General features: G+C 31.2%; 1 protein-coding gene across 2 annotated transcripts in view; it reads left to right on the top strand.

Moving 5' to 3' along the window:
• The first annotated feature begins 2,865 nt into the window (after window positions 1–2,865).
• LOC102801964 (uncharacterized) overlaps window positions 2,866–26,883 on the top strand; it is a 76,660-nt gene continuing 52,642 nt past the window's right edge. Inside the window, exons 1-8 of one of the 2 annotated variants that reach the window (XM_085506195.1) lie at window positions 2,866–3,061; window positions 4,085–4,192; window positions 4,302–4,431; window positions 4,866–5,038; window positions 6,340–6,479; window positions 8,492–8,692; window positions 9,329–9,403; window positions 10,313–10,475. In XM_085506195.1, the coding sequence (XP_085362321.1) occupies window positions 2,929–3,061; window positions 4,085–4,192; window positions 4,302–4,431; window positions 4,866–5,038; window positions 6,340–6,479; window positions 8,492–8,692; window positions 9,329–9,403; window positions 10,313–10,475 (1,123 nt within the window). In that variant the 5' untranslated portion in view covers window positions 2,866–2,928. The remainder of the gene's footprint in view (window positions 3,062–4,084; window positions 4,193–4,301; window positions 4,432–4,865; window positions 5,039–6,339; window positions 6,480–8,491; window positions 8,693–9,328; window positions 9,404–10,312; window positions 10,476–26,883) is intronic. The other variant, XM_085506196.1, reaches the window with a different exon arrangement.

The following is a 26,883-nucleotide window of genomic DNA, read 5'->3' as shown; positions in this document are numbered from 1 at the left end:
GAGTAATGCATAGTAATGAGCATTTAGGGGGCAACGAGCTTTAAATGTCAATCGTGTTATGCCGTCTCAGCTCAACAGCAGCCAACCCAAACAGGTTGTTATAAATAGGCAAGCTTTTATTCGGTTTTTCCGCGATGGTGTAATGAAGATCGCGTTCAAGCACCTGATGTTAAATATTAAAACAACATTGAAACAATAATGTAATGCTAGTCACTCTCTGAAGGATGTGGTGGTCCTGAATATGGCACTTTGTCTTGTGCTAATGTTCGCTCAGTTAGTAAAGTGTGGGTATCGAACAGGATTGACACGACAACACGACACTGTACTTTCCTAGTTCGGTTCATTAGTTTTGTATTCTTCAAGTTAATGATGGCATATATACTTTTTTGTTCCAAGTGTATCAGCCAAATGTAGTTAACTTATTGTATTAGTACGTGTAGCCTATGTTATTGTACAATATTGTACAGCTACGGGTTGAACATATCATTAAAAAATGCCGAAGATTTATCATCACGAGTTGTATAGGTCGAAGAGCTTCTTGCAGCCAACAATTCACCCCACAGTGTTGCTTCAGCACTGGAACTATGCGATGAATCATAAATTACAAACATATTTTTTTTACACGTTTTTTTTTATGTCTCAGAAAATTTACTATATTTTTAGTGGGTTCATAAAAGGAGTTGTAGTCATTAAAGTCTATTGAGACCGCTGCTAAACTGCCACTGTATGCATATTATTTTACCGCCCTCTAAAAACAGATTTACAGTGAACCAAATATATTTACATACTGTAAGAAACTTGGTAGTATGCTATTGGTTAGAGCATTTAATTTGTTTGATGCAATCATTGTGCCAACTATTTCTTATGGTAGCGATATGGGGGTACGTAAATTCGGAAATGGAGAGAGTACAGATAACATTTTGCAGATATCTACCCGGTATTTATTATTAATAGTTGTACAAAAATGTAGCGATGTTAGACGAATGTGGAAGGCTGCCATTGTGCTGTGGTTATTTCAAGCGTTGTATCTCATATTGGTTAAAATTACTGAAACCCCAAAACATGTTATATCATGCTTAAACGATTAGACAAGACCGGCAGACTTGCTTGGGAAACCCACATAAAAATCTCCTGTTCAAATATGGTTTCAACATTGTCTGGTTTGAAAAACAAGTTGGAGATACTGCAAATTTCTTAGGGATATTTACTCAAAGAATAAAAAAAATAGTGGCATGCCTCAATTTCACAATCATCCAGGCTGTGTACTTTTGGAAAAATCAAAGTAGTATTATAACCTGGGAGATTCATTGGCAAGCAATTATAGACTAAAATATATACTGACGAGTTTTCGCTGTTTTGGCCATAAACATAATGTTGAATTAGGTAGACACACAAAAATACAGTTCGATCAATAATTTTTTTAGTTTTTGCAGTGATACGTTCGAATTTAGCATGGTAGAAAATGAAATTCACTTTCTTTTTATATGTCCATTTTATAATGATCTAAGGGCTGATCTTTTGTCAATAACCCTATGCAATTATGCAAATACTGACAGTCTGGGCTTACTTCGTCGCTACACAAACTGCCACACCATATATCAAATAGCTCTATATCTTTTAAAAGTTTTCAAGCGACGAGATGAATATGAATTCAGCTTAACTTAGTACCATATGTTTACATGGATGTTGTATTGTGTTTAAAACGTGCTATGCACTTTTCTACCCATTACATTTTGTACGATAGGCTGAGGCCCTGTACAGAAATAAAATTACATAATACAAAATTGACTAATACTAAAACGAATAATTGTAGACAGATTTCGACGTGAAATCGTGTCACTTTTATGTGCGCTAACATCTGCGAAGAGCGAAAAAACTCGTAAGTAGCCTTCTACCTTAAAATACTTAGACAATAATGCTAAGATACGTACAGTCTTGTCTTTTTTGTGTACAACATTTTGCCGTAGTGGATCAATGGTGTGGAAGTGTTTGTCTGTAGGCGAGGAATGGCTCAGGACCCCTTCTCTAAAATGGTAAAATAGTTCAAAGATGTTATGTGAAATATCTTACCAATAAAATTTAATTTAAAACCGATAATATAAAAATGTCTGTAACAGAGCTCAAACACACTTTTTGAATATTATAAAATTCACACATTTCACATCAAATATATAATTGTTGTTTTCGAACCCCCTATTCAAAAGTGCTGGCTACGGGCCTGCATATGCTATCGAAATCGTCGCTGCTCGGGCGATCTAATATGCGGTTGAATGCCGAAGGAAAATATGAGGGGAGACTGCTAAATACACACAAAAATATAACTGCAAATTTTTTATTTCTTCGGTATAAAGAATTTATTTATTTTGAATGCAACTATTGCATTTTTGATTTGCAGTTTGCTAACAATTAGGCCCTCGCACCTCGCAGTTTGGCAAGACTTCACGCATCGGTATTGGTGATTTTGGTGATAATTTTGTTCTGCCATGTAGATACATTTTCTCGCAAATATGTGTTGACCTTTGATAATTCTCACCATTTATCAGAGAGAATTTAGATTTTCGTCATTAACATGTTATATTTCAAAATTCCACGCGACCGCCACGTCGAAAAATATCAGTTATTGTCGAACTACAGACATTCTCTCCATATTAAAGGGCGGTGGTCGTCGTGCCGCGTCCTGTTCGACATGGGACTCATAGCGACGTATACAACGCGTGTAAAATACATTGTTTATTCACCCCATACTCGTTGAAATCTTGTTATATAGGCGTTGGTTCATATGTATGTGACAATAGATGAATACAAAATAAAATGTGCGTAATAACACGTCTACAATAGGTAATTTCTACATAGCCGCCCCCCCCCCGGGGATACTACCCCTGAAGTAGCAGTACTGCAGTGATAATCTGGTGCTTTTTAGATTGAACCATGATCAGCACATTACGACCATGCGTCACAAGTCTGACCTACTCCAGATTGATCCAACAACAACTTCTACGGCCAGTATACAGGCTTGCTTCAAGCACATATGGACCGGAGAGGGCCTGCAGTAGAGATGAAAGTAAGTTGCTGATGAAAGTACTAGTAAGTTACTAAGTGGGAATAAAGGGTGAATAAATGTGGTTTCGGTCAGCAGAGCTGGTTTGTAAACTTTTCCTATTTTTCTTATTTAGTACGCCAGTTTCAAATCAGTATTTGTATCTAATAAAATATGCAAATTCGGACGCAGATTCCAATAATTATGACAGATACACCAGACCACATCAATATAGTCAATTATACACCATTACGTTAGAGTATATTAGTAGTTTCAATTGTGTGATAGGGTTCTCTTTAGAACGCTTTTTATCACAAATTTCAATTTTATAAATATTACAATTTAAAGACTCACATATATTTAAACGAAATGGTTTGGTCAATTAGTTGATTGTCAATTTCAATATTTAAACTATTTGAATGACTTTCGGATGTGCTAAAAAGGCACACAAGAGTATATTCGGTCATTCATTGAGGTTATGAAGAATTTACTGTGTAGCAAAAAACAATCTGTGTCCGATAGCATCAGATTATTATTATATATGGTAAATAGAAATGGTCCTAGTACAAATCCTTGGTACGCAATTCATACAAATTGACTGCTGGCGACTGGTGAGATAATTACTGACCATGCGTAAACTCCGTCCCATATTTCACTGAGCCCGCACGATAAAATAAAAAAAGTCCATTATAATGCATATTCTGTAAAACGTACCAAGTTGGATAATACCTCTAATAATGCATTGACCGTAGAACAAGAACTGAAATCAGATTGATAAAGCCTATTCCTTTTATATACCGGTAGCTGCTCATGAACGATATTCTCAAAATGTCACTGGCAACACTGCGATAGGCCGGTAGTCGATGGCTCTTGGCTCGTGTTATTGCCTTCTATATTTCGCTGATGGAATATTGAAAACATCCGCGGGATCTACATGATACGTGGAACCATATGATAAATATGGTATACGAGATGAAATGATCATATCATAATTCTTGTGTGTATTAAAATTTTATTATATTTACATTTCGTTTTATTAATCTGTAGATGTCTACAAGGCGCCTGCTGCGCGAGTACCATCGATCAAAAGGCTTCAAGAGATAGCAACAAACAATGGCTTAGATATCAACAACGAATATTTAAACCATTATCGAGGTATTAATTAATTGGTTTTAAATATTTATAGTATTTTATGATAAATGAAAAATTTGGAATTATTGGTGAATAACTGGTGTTTTTGTTTTGTTTTGTTTTTTGTGATCAGATTTTATAGAAAATGTAATATGTAGTGCTATGGATGTGGTGGATAGTTATCCAGAACCGACCCTTCCTGTGAAATACCCAAGAACCCCTGGCTACAGACCTAAGCAGGTTGAAAATCAACTTAATGGGTGGTAAATGTAACCATTAAAGAGATTATTTAAAGACAGTGGTCGTGGCGACCAGGTGCATTCTATATGGGTCCCATACTATGCATAGCAACGTGTATACATTCGGCTCAAATTTGTTGCTACACAAATATTCGAATGCACATGGCCGCGATGACAACATCACTTTAAAGCGTGGAAGTCGTCACCTACGCATGCGTCAGATGGCCATAGCGTCTGCCCATGAGCCTTTGCGTTTTAGTATGCGTTTTTATTTAATACTAAATTCACGCGCGACCCATCTGCTTTAAATTCATCTAGCTTTTAAGCGGGATTCGGGAATTAAGTCGATTAACTGTATCTTCTGACTATCTGTAGTGAACAGATAAATTCGCAAGAATCTCACCGAATCAAATTTAGTGACGTCTTATTGAATCCATGTTTTATGTTGTGTATGGAAGGTACTGGCGCTGTGATATTAAAGGCGCCGATGACGGTATATTACACGGTAAAACTGTTGCTATTAAAGACAATATCCCAGTAGCTGGTGTTCCTATGATGAATGGGAGTTACGTGTTGGAAGGTTATGTGCCTGAATATGATGCAACAGTTGTTACCAAGATACTAGATGCAGGTATGAATCAAGGGAGCTAATTACATAATATATCAGAGCTCGTTCATGAAGTTAAACTGAAACATTGTACAATTAGAGAAAGGGCAATGGGGGTAGCTGGTACAGGTTACAGGAAATAAAAACGCATTTTACGTTAACGTTCCTACAGGAAATACAATGAAAGTTCCATTTACTGTAAAAAATAGGTTTTTACACTTTACAGATAAAGCAAATTCCTAACTACATTTTACATTTTTATAATATTTTTTATAATTTGTGTTTATGAATCATAATTTGAAATTGCGTACGAATTACGACATTTAATTTGGAAAATACTTTATACACTTACAAAAAATAATATCTCTGTACAAATTACAGAAGAATAAAATAACTGATTTCATTTTACACCTTGCTCATGTCATGTCCATGAATTAAATTTTTTTATTTATTTAAATTACAGTATACGAAAATACCCCCGACTCTCTAGAGTGATAAAGGCATCTGTCCAGGGCACGGGCCAACAACGCCCGTTACTATCTGTAACCAATATAAATGATCCTCATTCATAGTAGGAATGAAATCGCACAATTTTGTTAAGTTTGAATGTGTCAAAATATGCGCATTAAATGACAGGCGCACTATCCTCTAAATGCTGTCGCTATATCACGACAACGTCTACTACGCAAGTTGTTTAGTCACTGGTTACATCACATTCAATGCTAAACCTATGTTATATCAAGAAAGTGACCTTACCACAATTATAACCCTAATACATATAAGAACCCACGTTATGCGATATTCTTCACGATCTTCACTACCCACAAATAATGTATCATTTGTCGATCCCTGACTGTTCCAACACATAATTGTAAAACATTAAAGGACGGCAGTCGTTGTGCCGCGTCCTGTTCGATACGGGACTCATAGCGACGTATACAACGCGTGTAAAATACATTGTTTGTTTACACGAAATTCGAACACGCGCTGCGCGACGACCACCGCGCTTTAATACTAAAACAGAAATATTATCAAATATCAACTCTGAATGTCAATAAAACTACAGGAAATACACCCCCTTAACTGTACAAAAAAACACGTGACAGAAAAACTACGCATGCTTATTGAGTCTCAGCAATTGGTCATTGTTCATTGACTGTTAAATACAGTTGCCAATTACCCAAGCACAAACAAAACTGTTAACACACGTGTGCTTTCTATTCAAAAACTACGCCGCCTCGTTTGGGAAAATTACTTGTATTCCGCGTAACCTTCATTTGTATTTATACTATTTTCTAATATCTCATATATAATTCACTCGTCAGGTGGTCGGATTACAGGAAAGTCGACTTGTGAAGACATGTGTTTTTCTGGAACTAGCTATATAACTACAAAGGGTGCAGTCAGAAACCCCCACAATACGAATTATGCAGCTGGAGGGTCTAGTAGTGGGTGTGCGGCACTGGTAAAGTATTTTTTTATATTTATATAAGTTTTATTCATTTTGTTATCGCATAAATAATACAGAATATTTAAGACAGAAAAAGAAATACGCAAGAACAAACAAACTAAGAGGAAACAATTAACAAAACAAAACACAGGGTCATTTTGGGGTTTTTATTAGTTCCGCTGTCGACTTTGTCGAGCGGAGCTTATCATATAAGTGATTGTCCGTCGTCCGTGTCAATGTTTTACTTTTTCGACTTCTTCTTGAAAACTACAAGCCTGAATGCTTTGATACTTGGTGTATATGTACCTTGGGTAGGCCTATCTTAGATTTGTTTATTTCATGATGATATCTTCAATTTTCTGGTAAAAAGGATATTTTCGACTTCTTGTTAAAAACCGCAAGTCTGATTGCTTTTATATTACATATATAGGTACTACATGTGGAACTCTCCCAGATTTGTTCATTTTGTGATGATATCTTTAAATCTCCAATTTTGGTGAATATTTTTGTAGTTTTTGGTAAAAAGTGTTATTTTCGACTTCTTGTAAAAAACGGAAAGTCCGATTGCTTTGATATTACATATATAGCTACTACATGTGGACCTCTCTCAGATTTGTTCATTTCGTAATGATATCTTCCATTATTTGATAAAAAGTTATAGTTTTTCGAATTCTTGTTCAGAACAGCAAGTCTGATTGCTTTGATACAATGTACTATACATATTGTTCATTTTCTAATGATATCTTCAGTTCTTTAATTGAAATGTGCATTGCTAACAGCGGATCTATCTCAGCCGACAGACTGCTTGTCCACATACACAGTCGTCACAATGAAATTTAACTACAAATGGTACAGTAATCGTAAAGTACAGTACAGTAATGGGAAATGCACAGCATCACTGGTAACAAAAACAAATTATGCGTTTTTCAGTAATCAGAAAGTGATTTAGTATTTGAGAAATATCACATATTCAAGAGTTGGAAAATCAGAAAATTCTGGCAGATTTGCAAAGGACTATTTAAAAGAAGTCCAGAAAGCCCTTGAGTGGGTACAGAAATAAATAGGTCGTCAATCTTAAGTGATTTAATCTCATCTAAATCTTCATCTGTATAGAAAATACGGCGCAATAGTTTCACTACTCTGTTAATTGAACACTTAGAATAGGTATACTAATTAAATAAATTAGACACCAAGACTTAGAGATTGAATTATTTCATTACATAACGTAAACTTATAGGGAATTCATACATTTTACTACGATTATTACTTTTTAATTTAATTTAATTTAATTTAATTTAATTTTAATTTATGAATTTATTTTACTTTAAGTTTATGAATTTTTCATTCAAGTAAACAAAACAAGAATCTAGCGAAACAGCCGGCCGCGTGGCTGGCATTCTTTAGGGGGGGGGGGGGGTAACTTCAGGTTAACCGGAATTGCATCTAAGATACTTTTGAAATTCTGGGTTGGTGATAGATGGTAAATTTCGGATAGTAAATACATTATCTCGATGTGTTATTTTCCAAAGATATCAGCAATGTAACCAATACCTTTGTCACAAAGTAAAGTATTTCTAATATTAAATTATTATGATGGTCAAACATAAGAAACATCTAAACAACAGCTTATTACTACCTTATACTAAAATATGTTTGGATATTTAGAGTACTAAAAAAATTTCACTTCCGGTCCGGGTAGACTTAAAATACACCACGAATATTCAATTTTGAGATATAATTTTTGGTATGTGTTGATTCTTTGATATTTTGTCTTCAACGTCCTGTACTTCGTTTAGTAATTCGAACGTCCTAGTTTGCGTAAAAGGGACGAGTTTCGCGATTTCGACATCGAAAATGCCTTTGCTTCATTATTTGCTGAGGGACGGTCGCTTAGGTATGTGCTCTGTAACTTGCAGCAAATGAACCTAAAAACGTTAGGTAATCAAACACACATGACGTATAATTTATATATAGAGCAAACTCTTGTCAACTGAACAGCGTAATTTGTCTGTTTTTGCTTTTTAAAGGTTGCTGCTGGATACGTGGATATGGCAGTGGGTGCTGACCAAGCTGGATCCGTACGTTCTCCGGCAGCATGGTGTGGTATTGTGGGCATGAAACCCACATATGGATTAATTCCTTATACTGGTATTGTGCCAATTGAGTTCACAATTGATTGCGTGGGACCTATGGCAAGAAACGTTTATGACTGTGCATTACTGTTAGAGGTAACTGTCAAGTAGTAATTGAATCTTTATCTTTGATAGTTGTTCTGTGGCAGTAGCGTGGGAATGTGTGATTTATGTGTAATTCCCTTCAAAATGACCCAGTGTCCGATCATCATCAACTAGTGTTCAACGATTACAGTAAATCATTCAAACATTTTTGTGTGATGATTCACATACATGCAGGTCCTTCATATTTAAATTTTTTTAGGGAGAAAGAGGAATATGTTTACAAGAAAATATAAAAAGCGGCCATTTTGGAACATTGTCCATAGGATTTAATGTATTCCATAGATAATTTATACTAATATATAGAATTCTCCCATTTTTTCGTGACAGCCATATGTAGTCCTTATAACAGTACATATATTTTTTTAAGATAGGTCACCGAACAAAATTTTGTGATATGATGGAATGTTACTGTCATAGGAACAAATTGTAAACTATTCAAAAAAAACGCATTTTTGATCAATTTTCGAGGTTGTTTTTTGGAAATCTTCAGTGACCATATATTTTTACACATTTTGAACATTACAGTGACCCAACCCCTCTTGCTTGATTTCAATGATTTCTACTTTAATCGCGGTACTTCCTGATTAAAATGATAGTCTAAATGTTTTTTTTTTTTGTTTTTTGCAGGCTATTGCTGGTCCAGACAATGGCTTGGATCCCAGACAACCAGTTAATTTCACTGTACCATCCTATAGTAAAGGGGTATTTGTTTAGCACTTTTTAAAGCGGGGGAGTCGTCACTTGCGCATGCGTCAGACGGTCATAGCGCATGCCGCTCATGATACTTCGCGTTTTTAGTCGTGTATCATCTTCGCTTAGGACTCAATTCTCGTGCGTGCCCAGAAGACAACCTCTCCACTCGGACTAAGCGTCATCTACAAAAATTAAGTGATTCAATTTTGAATATGAAATTATTCTCTCCATCCCAAAATACCGATCTTTGAAATAGGATTGTGGTGTTGAGATATCCTCATTTCATCAGATTTGGCCACCATCAAATGTGTATAGCACATTATTAGACGTGGAAATATCCCCAAAATAATTTTTAAGATTGTGTTGGACCAATATTCATGGAGACTTTAGGGAGTCATTTACATTGACTAGATGGACCTGTGCACTTACGATCTCCCACTGAGACAAATCTTTCCACCAGCAGTGGAGATAAGCAGTGGAAATAATCGAAAATAAAGGCACATAGCAACATTTAAAATGATCAAATATACGATTTTAACCTTTTCACCACCTGACTTTCTTGTCCGAATTTTTTGTCATTTTTTTTATATTCTTCAATATTTTGGAACCAACAGACCAACATTTTTAATTGTTAGTTTTGTCCCCATCATCTAAAGTGCAGATTTTAAAAAGGACTATTTTGTGAATTTGTGATGAAAAGAGGAAACTGGTTGCGAAAAGGTTAAACGCCATATATATTACCGCCAACATCTTAGTGCACATTTTGTGTATTTTCCTATAATTAATCAGTCATAAATTAAAACTTTTGAAAAATATATAAAACCATATTTTGTTAAAGGTGACAAAAGATTATATTTGCAGTCAAATAAATAGTTGTAATTTAATGGTATTTTATCATGGTACATTTTTCTTTTTCAGTTTAGTACAAAGACACCGGGTGTAAAGATCGGCGTACTGAAGGAAGGTTTCAGTCACGAGCAATTACAACAAGATGTCGCTGATATTGTTAAAACAACAGCGTTTCAACTAACAACTCTGGGAGCTGAAGTCGAGGAAATTTCTATACCCATACATTTGGATGGTAAGGCATTTTGTTACTGGTTTATTGTATATCCTTCAAATATAACTTGCATACACTATTAATATTAACATGGGGTGGGATGAGATCATTGCCAACACTATTTGTATTTGCTTTATTTGAGTGTTCTCTTCTGTAAATTATCCTAAAGTTGTCAAGACAATGTCAACCTAATGCAAAGACAATATAAAAATGTCAAGACAATGTCAACCTAATGCAAAGACAATATAAAAATGTCAAGACAATGTCAACCTAATGCAAAGACAATATAAAAATGTCAAGACAATGTCAACCTAATGCAAAGACAATATAAAAATGTCAAGACAATGTCAACCTAATGCAAAGACAATATAAAAATGTCAAGACAATGTCAACCTAATGCAAAGACAATATAAAAATGTCAAGACAATGTCAACCTAATGCAAAGACAATATAAAAATGTCAAGACAATGTCAACCTAATGCAAAGACAATATAAAAATGTCAAGACAATGTCAACCTAATGCAAAGACAATATAAAAATGTCAAGACAATGTCAACCTAATGCAAAAACAATATAAAAATGTCAAGACAATGTCAACCTAATGCAAAGACAATATAAAAATGTCAAGACAATACCAACCCAATGCAAAGACAGTATACAAATTTTAAGACAATACGAACCTAATGCAAAGACAGTATACAAATTTTAAGACAATGCCAACCTAATGCAAAGACAATATAAAAATGTCAAGACAATGCCAACCCAATGCAAAGACAATATAAAAATGTCAAGTCAATGCCAACCTAATGCAAAGACAATATAAAAATGTCAAGACAATGTCAACCTAATGCAAAGACAATATAAAAATGTCAAGACAATGTCAACCTAATGCAAAGACAATATAAAAACGTCAAGACAATGTCAACCTAATGCAAAGACAATATAAAAATGTCAAGACAATGTCAACCTAATGCAAAGACAATATAAAAATGTCAAGACAATGTCAACCTAATGCAAAGACAATATAAAAATGTCAAGACAATGTCAACCTAATGCAAAGACAATATAAAAATGTCAAGACAATGTCAACCTAATGCAAAGACAATATAAAAATGTCAAGACAATGTCAACCTAATGCAAAGACAATATAAAAACGTCAAGACAATGTCAACCTAATGCAAAGACAATATAAAAATGTCAAGACAATGTCAACCTAATGCAAAGACAATATAAAAATGTCAAGACAATGTCAACCTAATGCAAAGACAATATAAAAATGTCAAGACAATGTCAACCTAATGCAAAGACAATATACACATTTTAAGACAATACCAACCCAATGCAAAGACAATATAAAAATGTCAAGATAATACCAACCTAATGCAAAGACAATATACACATTTTAAGACAATACCAACCCAATGCAAAGACAATATAAAAATGTCAAGATAATGTCAACCTAATGCAAAGACAATATAAAAATGTCAAGACAATGTCAACCTAATGCAAAGACAATATAAAAATGTCAAGACAATGTCAACCTAATGCAAAGACAATATAAAAATGTCAAGACAATGTCAACCTAATGCAAAGACAATATAAAAATGTCAAGACAATGTCAACCTAATGCAAAGACAATATAAAAATGTCAAGACAATGTCAACCTAATGCAAAGACAATATAAAAATGTCAAGACAATACCAACCCAATGCAAAGACAGTATACAAATTTTAAGACAATACGAACCTAATGCAAAGACAGTATACAAATTTTAAGACAATGCCAACCTAATGCAAAGACAATATAAAAATGTCAAGACAATGCCAACCCAATGCAAAGACAATATAAAAATGTCAAGTCAATGCCAACCTAATGCAAAGACAATATAAAAATGTCAAGACAATGTCAACCTAATGCAAAGACAATATAAAAATGTCAAGACAATGTCAACCTAATGCAAAGACAATATAAAAACGTCAAGACAATGTCAACCTAATGCAAAGACAATATAAAAATGTCAAGACAATGTCAACCTAATGCAAAGACAATATAAAAATGTCAAGACAATGTCAACCTAATGCAAAGACAATATAAAAATGTCAAGACAATGTCAACCTAATGCAAAGACAATATAAAAATGTCAAGACAATGTCAACCTAATGCAAAGACAATATAAAAATGTCAAGACAATGTCAACCTAATGCAAAGACAATATAAAAACGTCAAGACAATGTCAACCTAATGCAAAGACAATATAAAAATGTCAAGACAATGTCAACCTAATGCAAAGACAATATAAAAATGTCAAGACAATGTCAACCTAATGCAAAGACAATATAAAAATGTCAAGACAATGTCAACCTAATGCAAAGACAATATACACATTTTAAGACAATACCAACCCAATGCAAAGACAATATAAAAATGTCAAGATAATACCAACCTAATGCAAAGACAATATACACATTTTAAGACAATACCAACCCAATGCAAAGACAATATAAAAATGTCAAGATAATACCAACCTAATGCAAAGACAATATACAAATTTTAAGACAATACCAACCCAATGCAAAGACAATATAAAAATGTCAAGATAATACCAACCTAATGCAAAGACAATATACACATTTTAAGACAATACCAACCCAATTCAAAGACAATATAAAAATGTCAAGATAATACCAACCTAATGCAAAGACAATATACACATTTTAAGACAATACCAACCCAATGCAAAGACAATATAAAAATGTCAAGATAATACCAACCTAATGCAAAGACAATATACAAATGTCAAGATAATACCAACCTAATGCAAAGATAATATACAAATTTTAAGACAATACCAACCTAATGCAAAGACAATATACACATTTTAAGACAATACCAACCTAATGCAAAGATAATATAAAAATGTCAAGGCAATACCAACCTAATGCAAAGACAATATACAAATTGTAAGACAATACCAACCCAATGCAAAGACAATATAAAAATATCAAGGCAATACCAACCTAATGCAAAGACAATATAAAAATGTCAAGACAATACCAACCTAATGCAAAGACAATATACAAATTTTAAGACAATACCAACCTAATGCAAAGACAATATACAAATTGTAAGACAATACCAACCCAATGCAAAGACAATATAAAAATATCAAGGCAATACCAACCTAATGCAAAGACAATATAAAAATGTCAAGATAATACCAACCTAATGCAAAGACAATATACACATTTTAAGACAATACCAACCCAATGCAAAGACAATATAAAAATGTCAAGATAATACCAACCTAATGCAAAGACAATATACACATTTTAAGACAATACCAACCCAATGCAAAGACAATATAAAAATGTCAAGATAATACCAACCTAATGCAAAGACAATATACAAATGTCAAGATAATACCAACCTAATGCAAAGATAATATACAAATTTTAAGACAATACCAACCTAATGCAAAGACAATATACACATGTTAAGACAATACCAACCTAATGCAAAGATAATATAAAAATGTCAAGGCAATACCAACCTAATGCAAAGACAATATACAAATTGTAAGACAATACCAACCCAATGCAAAGACAATATAAAAATATCAAGGCAATACCAACCTAATGCAAAGACAATATAAAAATGTCAAGACAATACCAACCTAATGCAAAGACAATATACAAATTTTAAGACAATACCAACCTAATGCAAAGACAATATACAAATTGTAAGACAATACCAACCCAATGCAAAGACAATATAAAAATATCAAGGCAATACCAACCTAATGCAAAGACAATATAAAAATGTCAAGACAATACCAACCTAATGCAAAGACAATATACAAATTGTAAGACAATACAAACCTAATGCAAAGACAATATAAAAATGTCAAGGCAATACCAACCTAATGCAAAGACAATATACAAATTTTAAGACAATACAAACCTAATGCAAAGACAATATACAAATTTTAAGAAAATACCAACCTAATGCAAAGACAATATAAAAATGTCAAGGCAATACCAACCTAATGCAAAGACAATATAAAAATGTCAAGACAATGTCAACCTTATGCAAAGACAATATAAAAACGTCAAGACAATGCCAACCTAATGCAAAGACAATATACAAATTTTAAGACAATACAAACCTAATGCAAAGACAATATAAAAATGTCAAGACAATACCAACCTAATGCAAAGACAATATAAAAATGTCAAGACAATACCAACCCAATGCAAAGACAGTATACAAATTTTAAGACAATACGAACCTAATGCAAAGACAATATAAAAATGTCAAGACAATGCCAACCTAATGCAAAGACAATATAAAAATGTCAAGGCAATACCAACCTAATGCAAAGACAATATAAAAATGTCAAGACAATGTCAACCTTATGCAAAGACAATATAAAAACGTCAAGACAATGCCAACCTAATGCAAAGACAATATACAAATTTTAAGACAATACAAACCTAATGCAAAGACAATATACAAATGTTAAGACAATACAAACCTAATGCAAAGACAATATAAAAATGTCAAGACAAAACCAACCTAATGCAAAGACAATATACAAATTTTAAGACAATACCAACCTAATGCAAAGACAATATACAATATTAAGACAATACCAACATGATGCAAAGACAATATAAAAATTTAAGACAATACCAACCCAATGCAAAGACAATATACAAATTTTAAGATAATACCAACCTAATGTAAAGAAAATATAAAAATGTCAAGATAATACCAACCTAATGCAAAGACAATATACAAATTTTAAGACAATACCAACCCAATGCAAAGACAATATACAAATGTCAAGATAATACCAACCTAATGCAAAGACAATATACAAATTTTAAGACAATACAAACCTAATGCAAAGACAATATAAAAATGTCAAGACAATGCCAACCTAATGCAAAGACAATATACAAATTTTAAGACAATACCAACCCAATGCAAAGACAATATAAAAATGTCAAGATAATACCAACCTAATGCAAAGACAGTATACACATTTTAAGGCAATACCAACCTAATGCAAAGACAATATACAAATGTTAAGACAATACCAACCTAATGCAAAGACAATATAAAAATGTCAAGACAATACCAACCCAATGCAAAGACGATATAAAAATGTCAAGGCAATACCAACCTAATGCAAAGACAATATAAAAATGTTTACAACAATACCAACCTAATGCAAAGACAATATAAAAATGTCAAGACAATGTCAACCTAATGCAAAGACAATATACAAATTTTAAGACAATACCAACCTAATGCAAAGACAATATAAAAATTTTAAGGCAATACCAACCTAATGCAAAGACAATATACAAATGTTAAGACAATACCAACCTAATGCAAAGACAATATAAAAATGTCAAGACAATACCAACCCAATGCAAAGACAATATAAAAATGTCAAGGCAATACCAACCTAATGCAAAGACAATATAAAAATGTTTACAACAATACCAACCTAATGCAAAGACAATATAAAAATGTCAAGAGAATGTCAACCTAATGCAAAGACAATATACAAATTTTAAGACAATACCAACTCAATGCAAAGACAATATACAAATTTTAAGACAATACGAACATAATGCAAAGACAATATACAAATTGTAAGATAATATACAAATGTTTACGACAATACGAACCTAATGCAAAGACAATATACAAATGTTTACGACAATACCAACATAATGCAAAGACAATATACAAATTTAAGACAATGCGAACCTAATGCAAAAACAATATACAAATTTTAAGACAATACCAACCTAATGCAAAGACAATATACACATTTTAAGACAATACGAACCTAATGCAAAAACAATATACAACTTTTAAGACAATACGAACATAATGCAAAAACAATATACAAATGTTAAGACAATACCAACCTGATGTAAAGACATTATACAAATTTAAGAAAATACGAACCTAATGCAAAAACAATATACAAATTTTAAGACAATACGAACCTAATGCAAAAACAATATACAAATTTTAAGACAATACCAACCTGATGTAAAGACATTATACAAATTTAGGACAATACGAACCTAATGCAAAAACAATATACAAATTTTAAGACAACACGAACCTAATGCAAAGACAATATACAAATTTTAAGACAATACGAACCTAATGCAAAAACAATATACAAATTTTAAGACAATACCAACCTGATGTAAAGACATTATACAAATTTAAGACAATACGAACCTAATGCAAAAACAATATACAAATTTTAAGGCAATACCAACCTAATGCAAAGACAATATACAAATTTTAAGACAATACGAACCTAATGCAAAGACAATATACAAATGTCAAGATAATACCAACCTAATGCAAAGACAATATACAAATTTTAAGACAATACAAACCTAATGCAAAGACAATATAAAAATGTCAAGACAATGCCAACCTAATGCAAAGACAATATACAAATTTTAAGACAATACCAACCCAATGCAAAGGCAATATAAAAATGTCAAGATAATACCAACCTAATGCAAAGACAGTATACACATTTTAAGGCAATACCAACCTAATGCAAAGACAATATACAAATGTTAAGACAATACCAACCTAATGCAAAGACAATATAAAAATGTCAAGACAATACCAACCCAATGCAAAGACAATATAAAAATGTCAAGGCAATACCAACCTAATGCAAAGACAATATAAAAATGTTTACAACAATACCAACCTAATGCAAAGACAATATAAAAATGTCAAGACAATGTCAACCTAATGCAAAGACAATATACAAATTTTAAGACAATACCAACCTAATGCAAAGACAATATAAAAATTTTAAGGCAATACCAACCTAATGCAAAGACAATATACAAATGTTAAGACAATACCAACCTAATGCAAAGACAATATAAAAATGTCAAGACAATACCAACCCAATGCAAAGACAATATAAAAATGTCAAGGCAATACCAACCTAATGCAAAGACAATATAAAAATGTTTACAACAATACCAACCTAATGCAAAGACAATATAAAAATGTCAAGACAATGTCAACCTAATGCAAAGACAATATACAAATTTTAAGACAATACCAACTCAATGCAAAGACAATATACAAATTTTAAGACAATACGAACATAATGCAAAGACAATATACAAATTGTAAGATAATATACAAATGTTTACGACAATACGAACCTAATGCAAAGACAATATACAAATGTTTACGACAATACCAACATAATGCAAAGACAATATACAAATTTAAGACAATGCGAACCTAATGCAAAAACAATATACAAATTTTAAGACAATACCAACCTAATGCAAAGACAATATACACATTTTAAGACAATACGAACCTAATGCAAAAACAATATACAAATTTTAAGACAATACGAACCTAATGCAAAAACAATATACAAATTTTAAGACAATACCAACCTGATGTAAAGACATTATACAAATTTAAGACAATACGAACCTTATGCAAAAACAATATACAAATTTTAAGACAATACGAACCTAATGCAAAAACAATATACAAATTTTAAGACAATACCAACCTGATGTAAAGACATTATACAAATTTAAGACAATACGAACCTAATGCAAAAACAATATACAAATTTTAAGACAATACGAACCTAATGCAAAGACAATATACAAATTTTAAGACAATACGAACCTAATGCAAAAACAATATACAAATTTTAAAACAATACCAACCTGATGTAAAGACATTATACAAATTTAAGACAATACGAACCTAATGCAAAAACAATATACAAATTTTAAGGCAATACGAACCTAATGCAAAAACAATATACAAATTTTAAGACAATACCAACCTGATGTAAAGACATTATACAAATTTAAGACAATACGAACCTAATGCAAAAACAATATACAAATTTTAAGGCAATACCAACCTTATGCAAAGACAATATACAAATTTTAAGACAATACGAACCTAATGCAAAGACAATATAAAAATGTCAAGATAATACCAACCTAATGCAAAGACAATATACAAATGTTAAGACAATACGAACCTAATGCAAAAACAAATACAAAGTTTAAGACAATACAAACCTAATGCAAAGACAATATACACATTTTAAGACAATACCAACCTAATGCAAAGACAATATAAAAATTTTAAGACAATACCAACCTAATGTAAAGACAGCATACAAAGTTAAGACAATACCAACCTGATGCAAAGACATTATACAAATTTAAGACAATACCAACCAAATGCAAAGACAATATACAATATTAAGACAATACCAATCTAATGCAAAGACAATATATAAATTTTAAGACAAGACCAACCCAATGCAAAGACAATATAAAATGTTTAAGACAATACCAACCTAATGCAAAGACAATATACAATATTAAGACAATACCAACATGATGCAAAGACAATATAAAAATTTCAGACAATACCAACCCAATGCAAAGAAATACACAAATTTTAAGACAATACGAACCTAATGCAAAGACAATATAAAAATTTAAGACAATACCAACCTAATGCAAAGACAATATACAAATTTCAAGACAATACGAACCTAATGCAAAGACAATATAACACTTTAAGACAATACCAACCTAACGCAAAGACGATATACAAATTTTAAGACAATACCAACCCAATGCAAAGACAATATACAAATTTTAAGACAATACCAACCTAATGCAAAGACAATATAACACTTTAAGACAATACCAACCTAACGCAAAGACGATATACAAATTTTAAGACAATACCAACCAAATGCAAAGACAATATACAAATTTTAAGACAATACCAACCCAATGCAAAGACAATATAACACTTTAAGACAATACCAACCTAACGCAAAGACGATATACAAATTGTAAGACAATACCAACCCAATGCAAAGACAATATAACACTTTAAGACAATACCAACCTAACGCAAAGACGATATACAAATTTTAAGACAATACCAACCCAATGCAAAGACAATATACAAATTTTAAGACAATACCAACCCAATGCAAAGACAATATAACACTTTAAGACAATACCAACCTAACGCAAAGACGATATACAAATTTTAAGACAATACCAACCCAATGCAAAGACAATATAACACTTAAAGACAATACCAACCTAACGCAAAGACGATATACGAATTTTAAGACAATACCAACCCAATGCAAAGACAATATACAAATTTTAAGACAATACCAACCCAATGCAAAGACAATATAACACTTTAAGACAATACCAACCTAACGCAAAGACGATATACAAATTTTAAGACAATACCAACCCAATGCAAAGACAATATAACACTTTAAGACAATACCAACCTAACGCAAAGACGATATACAAATTTTAAGACAATACCAACCCAATGCAAAGACAATATAACACTTTAAGACAATACCAACCTAACGCAAAGACAATATACAATATTAAGACAATACCAACCCAATGCAAAGACAATATAACAATTTTAAGACAATACGAACCTAATGCAAAGACAATATACAATATAAAGACAATACCAACATGATGCAAAGACAATATAAAAATTTAAGACAATACGAACCCAATGCAAAGAAATACACAAATTTTAAGACAATACGAAACTAATGCAAAGACAATATAAAAATTTAAGACAATACCAACCCAATGCAAAGATAATATAAAACTTTAAGACAATACCAACTCAATGCAAAGACAATATACAAATTTTAAGACAATACGAACCTAATGCAAAGACAATATACAAATTTTTAGACAATACCAACCTAATGCAAAGACAATATACAAATTTTAAGACAATACAAACCTAATGCAAAGACAATATAAAAATGTCAAGACAATGCCAACCTAATGCAAAGACAATATACAAATGTTAAGACAATACCAACTTAATGCAAAGACAATATACAAATTTTAAGACAATACAAACCTAATGCAAAGACAATATAAAAATGTCAAGACAATGCCAACCTAATGCAAAGACAATATACAAATTTTAAGGCAATACCAACCTATTGCAAAGACAATATACAAATGTTAAGACAATGCCAACCTAATGCAAAGACAATATACAAATTTTAAGGCAATACCAACCTATTGCAAAGACAGTATACAAATTTTAAGACAATACCAACCTAATGCAAAGACAATATACAAATTTTTAGACAATGCCAACCTAATACAAAGACAATATACAAATTTTAAGACAATACAAACCTAATGCAAAGACAATATAAAAATGTCAAGACAATGCCAACCTAATGCAAAGACAATATACAAATTTTAAGGCAATACCAACCTATTGCAAAGACAATATACAAATGTTAAGACAATACCAACTTAATGCAAAGACAATATAAAAATGTCAAGACAATACCAACCCAATGCAAAGACAATATATAAATTTTAAGACAATACCAACCCAATGCAAAGACAATATAACAATTTTAAGACAATACGAACCTAATGCAAAGACAATATACAATATTAAGACAATACCAACATGATGCAAAGACAATATAAAAATTTAAGACAATACGAACCCAATGCAAAGAAATACACAAATGTTAAGACAATACGAACCTAATGCAAAGACAATATAAAAATTTAAGACAATACCAACCCAATGCAAAGATAATATAAAACTTTAAGACAATACCAACTCAATGCAAAGACAATATACAAATTTTAAGACAATACAAACCTAATGCAAAGACAATATACAAATTTTAAGACAATACAAACCTAATGCAAAGACAATATAAAAATGTCAAGACAATGCCAACCTAATGCAAAGACAATATACAAATTTTAAGGCAATACCAACCTATTGCAAAGACAATATACAAATTTAAGACAATACCAACCTAATGCAAAGATAATATACAAATTTTAAGACAATACAAACCTAATGCAAAGACAATATACAAATGTCAAGATAATACCAACCTAATGCAAAGACAATATACAAATTGTAAGACAATACAAACCCAATGCAAAGACAATATAAAAATGTCAAGATAATACGAACCTAATGCAAAGACAGTATACAAATTTTAAGGCAATACCAACCTAATGCAAAGACAATATACAAATTTTAAGACAATACAAACCTAATGCAAAGACAATATACAAATGTCAAGATAATACCAACCTAATGTAAAGACAATATACAAATTTTAAGACAATACCAACCCAATGCAAAGACAATATACAAATTTTAAGACAATACGAACCCAATGTAAAAACAATATACAAATGTCAAGACAATGCCAACCTAATGCAAAGACAATATTCAAATTTTAAGACAATACCAACACAATGCAAAGACAATATACAAATTTTAAGACAATACAAACCTAATGCAAAGACAATATAAAAATGTCAAGACAATGCCAACCTAATGCAAAGACAATATACAAATTTTAAGACAATACCAACCTAATGCAAAGACAATATACAAATTTTAAGACAATACGAACCTAATGCAAAGACAATATAAAAATGTCAAGACAATGCCAACATAATGCAAAGACAATATACAAATTTTAAGACAATACCAACCTAATGCAAAGACAATATAAAAATGTCAAGATAATACCAACCTAATGCAAAGACAGTATACAAACTTTAAGGCAATACCAACCTAATGCAAAGACAATATACAAATGTTAAGACAATACCAACCTAATGCAAAGACAATATAAAAATGTCAAGACAATACCAACCCAATGCAAAGACAATATACAAATTTTAAGACAATACCAACCTAATGCAAAGACAATATAAAAATGTCAAGATAATACCAACCTAATGCAAAGACAGTATACAAACTTTAAGGCAATACCAACCTAATGCAAAGACAATATACAAATGTTAAGACAATACCAACCTAATGCAAAGACAATATAAAAATGTCAAGACAATACCAACCCAATGCAAAGACAATATAAAAATGTCAAGGCAATACCAACCTAATGCAAAGACAATATAAAAATGTTTACAACAATACAAACCTAATGCAAAGACAATATACAAATTTAAGACAATACCAACCTAATGCAAAGACAATATACAAATATTAAGACAATACCAACCCAATGCAAAGACAATATACAAATTTTAAGACAATATACAAATGTTTACGACAATACCAACCTAATGCAAAGACAATATACAAATGTTTACGACAATACAAACCTAATGCAAAGACAATATACAAATGTTTACGACAATACAAACCTAATGCAAAGACAATATACAAATTTTAAGACAATACCAACCTAATGCAAAGACAATATACAAATTTTAAGACAATACCAACCTAATGCAAAGACAATATACAAATTTTAAGACAATACAAACCTAATGCAAAGACAATATACAAATTTTAAGACAATACAAACCTAATGCAAAGACAGCATACAAATTTAAGACAATACCAACCTGATGCAAACACATTATACAAATTTAAGACAATACCAACATAATGCAAAGAAAATACACAAATTTTAAGACAATACGAACCTAATGTAAAGACAATATATAAATTTTAAGACAATACGAACCTAATGCAAAGACGATATACAAATTTTAAGACAATACCAACCCAATGCAAAGACAACATAACACTTTAAGACAATACCAACCTAACGCAAAGACAATATACAATATTAAGACAATACCAATCTAATGCAAAGACAATATATAAATTTTAAGACAAGACCAACCCAATGCAAAGACAATATAAAAAATTTAAGACAATACCAACCTAATGCAAAGACAATATACAATATTAAGACAATACCAACATGATGCAAAGACAATATAAAAATTTAAGACAATACCAACCCAATGCAAAGAAATACACAAATTTTAAGACAATACGAACCTAATGCAAAGACAATATAACAATTTAAGACAATACCAACCCAATGCAAAGATAATATACACATTTTAAGACAATACCAACTCAATGCAAAGACAATATACAAATTTTAAGATAATACCAACCTAATGTAAAGAAAATATAAAAATGTCAAGACAATGCCAACCTAATGTAAAGAAAATATATAAATTTTAAGACAATACGAACCTAATGCAAAGACAATATACAAATGTCAAGACAATACCAACCTAATGCAAAGACAATATACAAATGTCAAGATAATACCAACCTAATGCAAAGACAATATACAAATGTTTACGACAATACAAACCTAATGCAAAGACAATATACAAATGTTTACGACAATACAAACCTAATGCAAAGACAATATACAAATTTTAAGACAATACCAACCTAATGCAAAGACAATATACAAATTTTAAGACAATACCAACCTAATGCAAAGACAATATACAAATTTTAAGACAATACAAACCTAATGCAAAGACAATATACAAATTTTAAGACAATACAAACCTAATGCAAAGACTGCATACAAATTTAAGACAATACCAACCTGATGCAAACACATTATACAAATTTAAGACAATACCAACATAATGCAAAGAAAATACACAAATTTTAAGACAATACGAACCTAATGTAAAGACAATATATACATTTTAAGACAATACGAACCTAATGCAAAGACGATATACAAATTTTAAGACAATACCAACCCAATGCAAAGACAACATAACACTTTAAGACAATACCAACCTAACGCAAAGACAATATACAATATTAAGACAATACCAATCTAATGCAAAGACAATATATAAATTTTAAGACAATACCAACCCAATGCAAAGACAATATAAAAAATTTAAGACAATACCAACCTAATGCAAAGACAATATACAATATTAAGACAATACCAACATGATGCAAAGACAATATAAAAATTTAAGACAATACCAACCCAATGCAAAGAAATACACAAATTTTAAGACAATACGAACCTAATGCAAAGACAATATAAAAATTTAAGACAATACCAACCCAATGCAAAGATAATATACACATTTTAAGACAATACCAACTCAATGCAAAGACAATATACAAATGTTTACGACAATACCAACATAATGCAAAGACAATATACAAATTTAAGACAATGCGAACCTAATGCAAAAACAATATACAAATTTTAAGACAATACCAACCTAATGCAAAGACAATATACACATTTTAAGACAATACGAACCTAATGCAAAAACAATATACAAATTTTAAGACAATACGAACCTAATGCAAAAACAATATACAAATTTTAAGACAATACCAACCTGATGTAAAGACATTATACAAATTTAAGACAATACGAACCTAATGCAAAAACAATATACAAATTTTAAGACAATACGAACCTAATGCAAAAACAATATACAAATTTTAAGACAATACCAACCTGATGTAAAGACATTATACAAATTTAAGACAATACGAACCTAATGCAAAAACAATATACAAATTTTAAGACAATACGAACCTAATGCAAAGACAATATACAAATTTTAAGACAATACGAACCTAATGCAAAAACAATATACAAATTTTAAGACAATACCAACCTGATGTAAAGACATTATACAAATTTAAGACAATACGAACCTAATGCAAAAACAATATACAAATTTTAAGGCAATACGAACCTAATGCAAAAACAATATACAAATTTTAAGACAATACCAACCTGATGTAAAGACATTATACAAATTTAAGACAATACGAACCTAATGCAAAAACAATATACAAATTTTAAGGCAATACCAACCTAATGCAAAGACAATATACAAATTTTAAGACAATACGAACCTAATGCAAAGACAATATAAAAATGTCAAGATAATACCAACCTAATGCAAAGACAATATACAAATGTTAAGACAATACGAACCTAATGCAAAAACAAATACAAAGTTTAAGACAATACAAACCTAATGCAAAGACAATATACACATTTTAAGACAATACCAACCTAATGCAAAGACAATATAAAAATATTAAGACAATACCAACCTAATGTAAAGACAGCATACAAAGTTAAGACAATACCAACCTGATGCAAAGACATTATACAAATTTAAGACAATACCAACCTAATGCAAAGACAATATACAATATTAAGACAATACCAATCTAATGCAAAGACAATATATAAATTTTAAGACAAGACCAACCCAATGCAAAGACAATATAAAATGTTTAAGACAATACCAACCTAATGCAAAGACAATATACAATATTAAGACAATACCAACCCAATGCAAAGAAATACACACATTTTAAGACAATACGAACCTAATGCAAAGACAATATAAAAATTTAAGACAATACCAACCTAATGCAAAGACAATATACAAATTTCAAGACAATACGAACCTAATGCAAAGACAATATAACACTTTAAGACAATACCAACCTAACGCAAAGACGATATACAAATTTTAAGACAATACCAACCCAATGCAAAGACAATATACAAATTTTAAGACAATACCAACCTAATGCAAAGACAATATAACACTTTAAGACAATACCAACCTAACGCAAAGACGATATACAAATTTTAAGACAATACCAACCAAATGCAAAGACAATATACAAATTTTAAGACAATACCAACCCAATGCAAAGACAATATAACACTTTAAGACAATACCAACCTAACGCAAAGACGATATACAAATTGTAAGACAATACCAACCCAATGCAAAGACAATATAACACTTTAAGACAATACCAACCTAACGCAAAGACGATATACAAATTTTAAGACAATACCAACCCAATGCAAAGACAATATACAAATTTTAAGACAATACCAACCCAATGCAAAGACAATATAACACTTTAAGACAATATCAACCTAACGCAAAGACGATATACAAATTTTAAGACAATACCAACCCAATGCAAAGACAATATAACACTTTAAGACAATACCAACCTAACGCAAAGACGATATACGAATTTTAAGACAATACCAACCCAATGCAAAGACAATATACAAATTTTAAGACAATACCAACCCAATGCAAAGACAATATAACACTTTAAGACAATACCAACCTAACGCAAAGACGATATACAAATTTTAAGACAATACCAACCCAATGCAAAGACAATATAACACTTTAAGACAATACCAACCTAACGCAAAGACGATATACAAATTTTAAGACAATACCAACCCAATGCAAAGACAATATAACACTTTAAGACAATACCAACCTAACGCAAAGACAATATACAATATTAAGACAATACCAACCCAATGCAAAGACAATATAACAATTTTAAGACAATACGAACCTAATGCAAAGACAATATACAATATAAAGACAATACCAACATGATGCAAAGACAATATAAAAATTTAAGACAATACGAACCCAATGCAAAGAAA

The sequence above is a fragment of the Saccoglossus kowalevskii genome, chromosome 12 (assembly GCF_978046115.1).
Source record: "Saccoglossus kowalevskii chromosome 12, keSacKowa6.1, whole genome shotgun sequence".
NCBI lineage: Eukaryota > Metazoa > Hemichordata > Enteropneusta > Harrimaniidae > Saccoglossus > Saccoglossus kowalevskii.
The sequence above is the reverse complement of the archived record's forward strand: the minus strand, read 5'-3'. Positions and strand labels throughout refer to the sequence as shown.